General features: G+C 60.7%; 1 protein-coding gene across 1 annotated transcript; it reads left to right on the forward strand.

The window, feature by feature from the left end:
- The first annotated feature begins 771 nt into the window (after positions 1-771).
- Positions 772-6,628, forward strand: GDF15 (growth differentiation factor 15). The gene is made up of 2 exons (XM_039516197.1): positions 772-1,078; positions 4,392-6,628. The coding sequence occupies exons 1-2, from the start codon at positions 772-774 to the stop codon at positions 5,168-5,170; spliced, it is 1,086 nt and encodes a 361-aa protein (XP_039372131.1). The 3' UTR covers positions 5,171-6,628.
- Positions 6,629-7,419: the final 791 nt, after the last annotated feature.

The raw sequence follows: 7,419 nt of genomic DNA on the forward strand, positions 1-7,419 counted from the left end.
GACTCAATGACCTTTCATCTCCAGTTCTAGGAGATAGGTATATCTCCACTTATTATTATTATTATTATTATCATTATTTTTATTATACAGCACCATAGGGTCAGAAATGCACAAATTGGCAGCAGTGTTAATAGGATGGCTCCAGCCTTGGGAAGCTGCTGGCCTTGCTGAGACTTCCAGGCAGGCTCCGGGTGGGTTATTTTCTCCAAACTGCTCTGCCTGGCTGCCTGCTGCCTTCCCTGCCTCAAACCTCTCTGCACTGGATGGTCCCCGCGGGGACTCCCCGGGCCCCTAGCTAACACACCGAGGGGACATGGAAGGCAAATGCTTAGTTGCAAGAGCCGGCCATGGAGAAGCTTCTCTTGGTTGTAAATCATTCCTGCCGTCTCCATAGCTGCAAAACACACCACAAATCACCAGGCCTCAGCGCTGTCCAAGCTCGCCCATAAAATTTCAGCCGAGTGCCCTTGGCTGGGAGGGCGGCTCTTCCACCAGGGCTGATCTTCCCCAGGCCAGGGGACAGGAGAGATTCCTGCTGGAGCTGTGTTTACTGCTTCACGCAGTGACGTAAGGCAGCGAGTGAGTGGGGGGGGGGGGAGTGGAGGGATGTGGAGGGCGGGCAAGGTTCAGCTCAGTATAAAGCCAGGTCTGGTCCATTTCATTCATTTCCCTCACAGCCGTTGATGAAAGCTGCATGTCCAGAGTGTGCTATAAATATAGACAGAAATTGCACAACCTCGGTGCCGCTTCCACTGCCTGGCCTATTGCACAATGCAGAGCTCAGGGCAGGACTTCAGGTACGCCGCCACCTGCCTGCTGCTGCTCCTCTCCGGCGTGGAACTGCGGCCGCACGGATGGGCCGGGAACAGGCGTCAGCTCGAAACAATCCAAAGGGGCATCCTGGACCGGCTGGGGCTGCAGGAGCCCCCCGTGCTCCGGCAGAGGCTGGACCAGGATGGGGTGAGGAGAGCACGCCAGCTCTACAGGGAGAAACTCAGCCAGCTGAGGGGGAACCGGAGCAGGGCAGAAAGTCAGGTGGCAGCCCCACCCAGGACGCTTCACCTCCTGACTCCAAAGCGTAAGTGAAACCAACCGAGGGGAAATGTCCTGGCTGTCGGAGCAGTGGGACAATGGCGCAGACCTGGGGAGGTTGGGGAAGCTCCTTCGCTGGAGGTTTCCAACGCAGGCTGGAGCGGTGCGACCCAACAATTCCTGTATCTTGGCAGGGGGTTGGCCTGACTGACCCTGGCAGTCCCTGCTAACCTCTGGTTCTCTGAGAGCCGAGCGTGTCCACGGGCGCCTGGGCTGTGCCTCCGGTTTCACTTTCTCTCTGAGCAGCTGAGGAGAAACTTTCAGAGGTGCTGCCCTCACCTAGAAGCCGATGTCCCCCTGACTCCACTCCTGAGGCACTCTTGAAACTGCTGCCCCGGCCCTGGGAATGCAGAGGAACCTGCCTGTGGGGCCCCGCGAGCTAGGGAGAGGGCTGCGTTGTTCCCAGGTGGCCAGTCTGGGGTCTAGCAAAGCCGGGCAGTGGGTGCTGCTTGTTGGACTGGCCCAGTGCAGAGCCAAGAAGGGTTGAGACCCCCTTGCTCAGCCGGGCTCCTGACACTGACTCACCGCGTGCGGCTCAGTGCCAGTGGACCGACACGTGGGAGATGGAAGCCGGGAGTGCTGCGCCGGGCACACACCAGCTGCAGCAACTGGCCAACTCATGCCGCTTGAGCGGGCCGGGGCAGGCGGGGGCCGGGACAGCGATCTATATTTATTTATTTTTATTAGCTTAAGGAAAACGTAGGACTGTGGAGCCATCGATTTGTGCTTGTCACTGACCCGTGCAATCATGGGAGCGGATTCCTCCTGATCAGGCTGCTCTCTGTGGGGCAGGGATTGTCTCCCCTTGTGTGTTCGTGCAGCGCCCTGCGCGGGGGCTGGGGACTCTGCCCAAGGAGAAGGCTGGTGAGCACCTTCCCCAGGGGGAGTGCTTTGCTCCTGCGCGGGCAGTAGCGGCCGGTGCGTGGTGGGCATAGGGACTGGGAGCCGGGAGCTGTGGGGCCCTCGGCCCCTGCTGACCTTCAGAAAGGAACAAATGGGACTTTGCCCAATCCTTGTTTTTCCAGGTGCCTGGAGGGAGCGCACAGGAGTCGCGGGGGTCTCTCTTCCTCGCAGGGCTCCGGGTGGTCAGGCAGCCCTGGAACCCAGCTGCCAGAGCGCGTCCCCTTCCCTTAGCCTGATCTCCTGGCTGGGGAGGGGGTCTCTGCCCGTTTTTCTTGGCAAAGTGCTCCCAGGCCTGAGCCGTGGTAGAATGGCTGGGGCAGAGTCATATGGAAGCAGCCGCTTGGAAGCCTGTTCAGAATGAGGTCTTCCTTCGGCTCCGCATGCTCCATGCTGACACCAGCCGGCTCCTGCAGAGCGGGGTCCGGCCGGCAGCTCTGGCAGGGGGCTTTGCAGCCCCTTGCTTTGCTAATTCAAACTAGCCAGACGTGGCTGGGGCCTGGCTCTCCAGTGACCCAGTAGTCAGGGCTAAAGCTGGATGTTTGGGTCCCAAAAGCATCTGCAAGTTCAGCTGGTTCCCCGAAGATTGTCAGGACCTCTGGCCTAGAAGCAGCAAGTCTCCTGCCCTGGGCTCTGCCAGGCCGCTGGGCCCTTCCCACGGCCCTGGGAACAGACAGATGCCAAGATGGAGGCACTTCCTAGCCTGCTTCGGGTTCCACTTCTGCCCCTGGCTTCGCTCTTGTGAGATTTGGTTTATTTACAGCCCCAGCTCCTGGAGGCAAGTGGCTTTGTGAAAATCTCGGCTGTCGTGTATCAGCCAAAAGGGAGCTGGTGTCTAGCAGCCCATTGGGCCCGGGACCCGAGTGTGGCTGACTGTGCTGATGGAGGGGACCTGGGACCAGAGAGCAGCCCAGGGGCCTGCAGCAGGAAGGCGAATGAAAAGCCTCCAGCTGCCTTTATTAACCCCTGATTTGGGCTCCGGTGCCTGGGTTTTGTCTGGCCAAGGCTGGCGATGCTCCCAGGCCAGGAAACGTGAGGTGGGACAGGGGAAAGTGACGGGACCAGGGTTTGCAAACCTCTCCCAGGGCTGGGTCAGGTCGCGTGCCCCCCTTCTCCTCCCGCCCCGTCGCGTGCCAGTGTGGGACAGGATTAGAGGCACCCTGGGAGGGAGAGGCTGAAAGGCCCATTCCCATGCACTGCATGGGATGGTCCCACAGTTACTGCACAGGGTGGGGTCAGGACTCCTGGGGTGTGTTCCCAGGTCTGCCCCAGAGGTGCTGCAAACTGGCTCTGGTCCTTTGGCCTGATCCCAGAAGTGCTGAGCACCTCTGACTCCCATGCACCAGGCCAGGGACATTGCTGGAGGACTCCTCCCCACACAGCACTGGCAAACGCCCCGTTCCCCCCTGTGGCTTCTGGGCTCCCAGTGGTGGCCAGGCCTCGTGTTGAGCGCTCTGGCACACGCAAGTGTCGCCCCGCACTGCCCTGGCTCTAGGATGCAGAGGCCACTGACAACACACAGCAGGGCTAAAGCGAGTCCCCCGAGTGATGGTCCAGCTGTCAGAGCAGAGCCCTGGGCGTGTTCGGCCAGGGGCAGCCGCAGACCGTTGGGTGTCGCTGCAGCTCCGTTTGGCTGAGGCTGAGTGGGGGGCATGGTCAGACAGGTCCTGCCTGGCCGAGCTGAACCGGCTGCGTGTTCAGAGGACACAGGCGGGTTAATGGGAGAAGGGTGGGGGGCGTTATGCAGAGTTGAGGTTTGCCCAGGACCTGGGAGTTGTTATAACACTTGGGCAGAGCCCGTGCTGGGGGGAGGCTTCTGTCTGTTCCTTACCTAGCATGGATGTTTTGTTGCGGGGGGGGGGGGGGATTTCTAACCATGTTTGCTTCATGGAGGGTGAGGCCATAACTTTTACCTGGGGCTCGTGATAACACGGGGCTAACGCACTTGAGTGGCATTCGGGAGACCCAGCCCTGCTCTGCCACAGACTGCCTGTGTGCCCTGGAGCAAGTCCCTGACTTTCTGCCTCGGTTTCCCCAGCTATGAAATGGGGATCGCCCGGGAGTGCTGTGAGGACCCAGCTGGGCACATGGGAGCCCCAGGCTGGGTGGCCTAGGGAAGGTCTGTGTGTGCACAGATGGGACCTGTAGAGAAGGGCTTCCCCACAGCGTACAGCGAGCACATGGCAGTCGTGCCCCTGGCAACCCTCACACTGAACAGTGCACGGCCATGGAAGGGCTGGTACATGTGCAGCGCACGAGGATAACACGCGTGTCACGTTGCACAATGCCGGGGGGAATCTGAGATGCTGGCTTGGGGTGGGCAGTTTGTAACAGGACCAGAAAGAGGCGATGTGGAAAAGCAGCCCCTATTAACCCTTCGCTGCCTCCTCTCTCTGCAGTGGAGCGCCGGACGGAAGCCTCTGCTGGCAGCTCCTGCTACAATCTCGTGCTGTCCCGGACCGAGGCCTTCCACCAGGAGCTCAGCGTGATGAGGGCTGAGCTGAGACTCTTCGAGAAATCTCTCAGCACTCAGGATGTCTCCAGACTCAATGCCTCCTGGCCGTCTCGAGTAGAGATCTACCAGCTGCCGGAGCCTGGGCAGCGCAACGGGCACCCCAAACTCCTGCGTTCCTACGCCCTTGATGCCACGACCCTGAGCCTTGACCTGGGGGCCGCTGTCCGGCACTGGGCAGTGAGCGCGGAGCAAAGGCTCCATCTGCAGCTGGTATTCGCTGCAGACGTTTCTGCCTTTCTCGCCACCAACCGCACCAGCCAGGGGGCTGAGACGCTGAACCTAGTGGTGGAAACCCAGGAGAACTTGGGCTCCAGGCCAAGGAAAGCCAGGGCGCTAGAGGAGGAATGCAGAAAGAGTGATGGGAAATGTTGCCTCAAGTCCCTCAAAGTGTCTTTCCAAGACATCGGCTGGTCCGACTGGGTGATCGCCCCGAACAGCTACTACATGAAGTTCTGCGAAGGGTCCTGCCCTCACAACTACAAGCCGGCCAGCATGCATGCCCAGATCAAAGCCCGAATGCACACGCTGTCCAAAGAGACGCCCGCCCCCTGCTGCGTGCCCGCGGGCTATGACCCCATGGTGCTCATGCACTACAACAGCGACGGGAGACTCGTCTCCACGCTCTTCGAGGACATGATCGTCACCAAGTGTCACTGTGCCTGAGGGTGCACACGAGCCCCGTTACCAAACGCCTCTGGCCCAGCTAATCTCAAGGCAGGGCCGAGAGAGGCAGCCACTGACTGTGCTTCTTAGACCTGCCGTCTATGCAAACTTCCCCTGGGTGCAATGGCATGGGCGTGTTTACAGTCATCCCCTGGCAGCCAAGGCCCACTGCGTTGACCCAGGCCTCTCCATGCCCCTTCTGCCAGCGGCTAGTTCAGACACGAGAAAACAGGCCTGTTGGCGCCTCCTCTCCCCTCCATCCTGCTCAGCTTGGAACTGGCTGGATGTGGCTCAGGGGACACCAGGGTGGCCAGAGTGCCTGCAGCCTTGTTGGGGGCAGCGCAGTCCCCAAGGGCAGGACCCGTCAGTCCCTGTTCCAGCTGCACCATGGTCCCTTAGCCCCCTCCGCCCTATGTGCCTGGGGAGGTGGGTTCTTCCCCCCCGGAGGCAGGTTTCCGCAGGGCTGCTCCCTGGGGGCTCGTGCCACCTAACACTCTGAGCAAAAAGTGCACTTTAGTAGGGATTTATTTATACACTCTCCTTATTTATTGCTAACTTATTGGGGTTAGTGCTCCAGAAGGGTCCTGGGTTTGTATATTTATCAGACATCTCTGTGATGATGGAACCAAATAAACTTCTCAGCGAAAAGGACAGGCCTTGGTGCGCTCCTCTGTCCATTAGCGGCCCGGGTCCCTTCCGGTTCTGCCACTGCGCCTGGGGCAGATTCCAGCTCTGCATAGTAGCCATCCAGCCTTGCTCTGGGGTGACACTGCCTGAGGCTCATGCAGCCCTGGACTGTTCTGGGGAGCACTGATCAGGGCCCCTTGTTTCTTCTGATGTGGACAGCAGCCTGCTGGGTCCTGGACTCACTCCTCACAGGCCAGGGGAGCAAATGCTCCATGTGCTGGGACCAGGCCCTGACCCATCCATTCTGCTGAGCAGGGGCAGGCTTGGCCCAGCCACTTACAGAGAGATGGGCCCCCCCCCCCCACGTCCGATCACCAAGCCCCCGGCTGCATCTACAGGAGCACTTCCTGTGATCCCCACTAGCCCTGGCCCTCCACCAGCCTGCCCCAACCCTCATCCCAGCAGGTGAGGGGCCAGGGGGCTGAAAGTGCTAATGCAGATGGCTCCTTTGCTCTGGGGTTGCTTCCTTCTGGCCAGAGACTCAAACTCCGGAGCAGGTGCCTCGTCCCCTCCTGTACTGGCTGCCCCCTGCCCTGCCCCCTCTGATCTTGGGCTGATCCCCTCCCCCATGGGGAGCTGGTGGAGATGCCCCTCGGTGGTGGAATTCCAGCCTCAGTATAACCACCCTTCCCTGGGCTTCGCTCTGGGCCGCCACCCCCAGCGGACCTGCTGCCTCGGCCCCAGGCGCAATTCCCACGCCTCCGGCTACCGCGGCTCCTCAGCAGGTGTTTGGCTCTAGAGGTCGTGTTTGCTCATGATGAAACCGCTGCACATGGGCAGCATTGTTCTGCCGCGAGTAACCGCCCAGGTTCTCGAACTAACCAGCGGCCACCCTGGGGAGCCGTTAGCCCCTCGCTGACTGCTGAGAACTTCCCTCTGTGCCCGCGGCTGGGACTGCGCCAACCCTGCAGCTGGGCAGGCCTTGCCAAGGGCAGGCTCCTGCTGGCAGGGAGAGCAGTGAAAGGGGGCTGGTGGCAGAGTGGTTCTCGCGCCCTTCTCCCAGCACAGGTAGGAGCTGCCCCACGCACTATCTCTGCCAAGGGGCTGAGCCAGAGACGTGCAAACAGCATCCCTGCCTGCTGGCTTCGGCCCTGGAGCCCGGCACTGCTGTAACCCCTGGGCTTCAGCCCTTCAGGTTACTCCCCCATCCCCCTTCACCTGTCGGTGGGTCACTTTCTGCTTCCCCAGCGTCACCCGCTGCCTGGCATCCCTCCCAGCCCTGTCCCCTCGCAGCCAGTGACACCCCGTCACTTTCGCTGCCGGCTCCCCAGCGCCTTCAGGGTCAGCCGCCCCGGATCCCATGGGGCAGGCTCAAGCCTTACATGGAGAACTGGCTGTAAGGCCCCCCCGGCTCTGCTGTGGCCCCGCCCAGCTCTGGTGCGGGAAGTGGTAGTGGCTTCCATGGCAGGTGAGTAATCGCTGCGTGTGTTGTCCTAGAAACCTTTGATTTGTTTGTGTCCTTGAAATTGTGATGCTGCTTTGCATTCGGCCTTGAGCTCGAGATCCAAGGCTGAGGAACTTCCTTCACCCTGCTTTCCAGATAGCGTCACAGCCCGGGCCGG

Source organism: Mauremys reevesii, linkage group 26 (assembly GCF_016161935.1).
Source record: "Mauremys reevesii isolate NIE-2019 linkage group 26, ASM1616193v1, whole genome shotgun sequence".
Classification (NCBI taxonomy): domain Eukaryota; kingdom Metazoa; phylum Chordata; order Testudines; family Geoemydidae; genus Mauremys; species Mauremys reevesii.

Bases quoted from the DNA above. Each gene is read 5' to 3' on its own strand.
- GDF15 (XM_039516197.1), top strand. From the start codon at position 772: ATGCAGAGCTCAGGGCAGGACTTCAGGTACGCCGCCACCTGCCTGCTG. The intron at 1,079-4,391 runs GTAAGTGAAACC...CTCTCTCTGCAG, and splicing joins TCACCTCCTGACTCCAAAGC to TGGAGCGCCGGACGGAAGCC.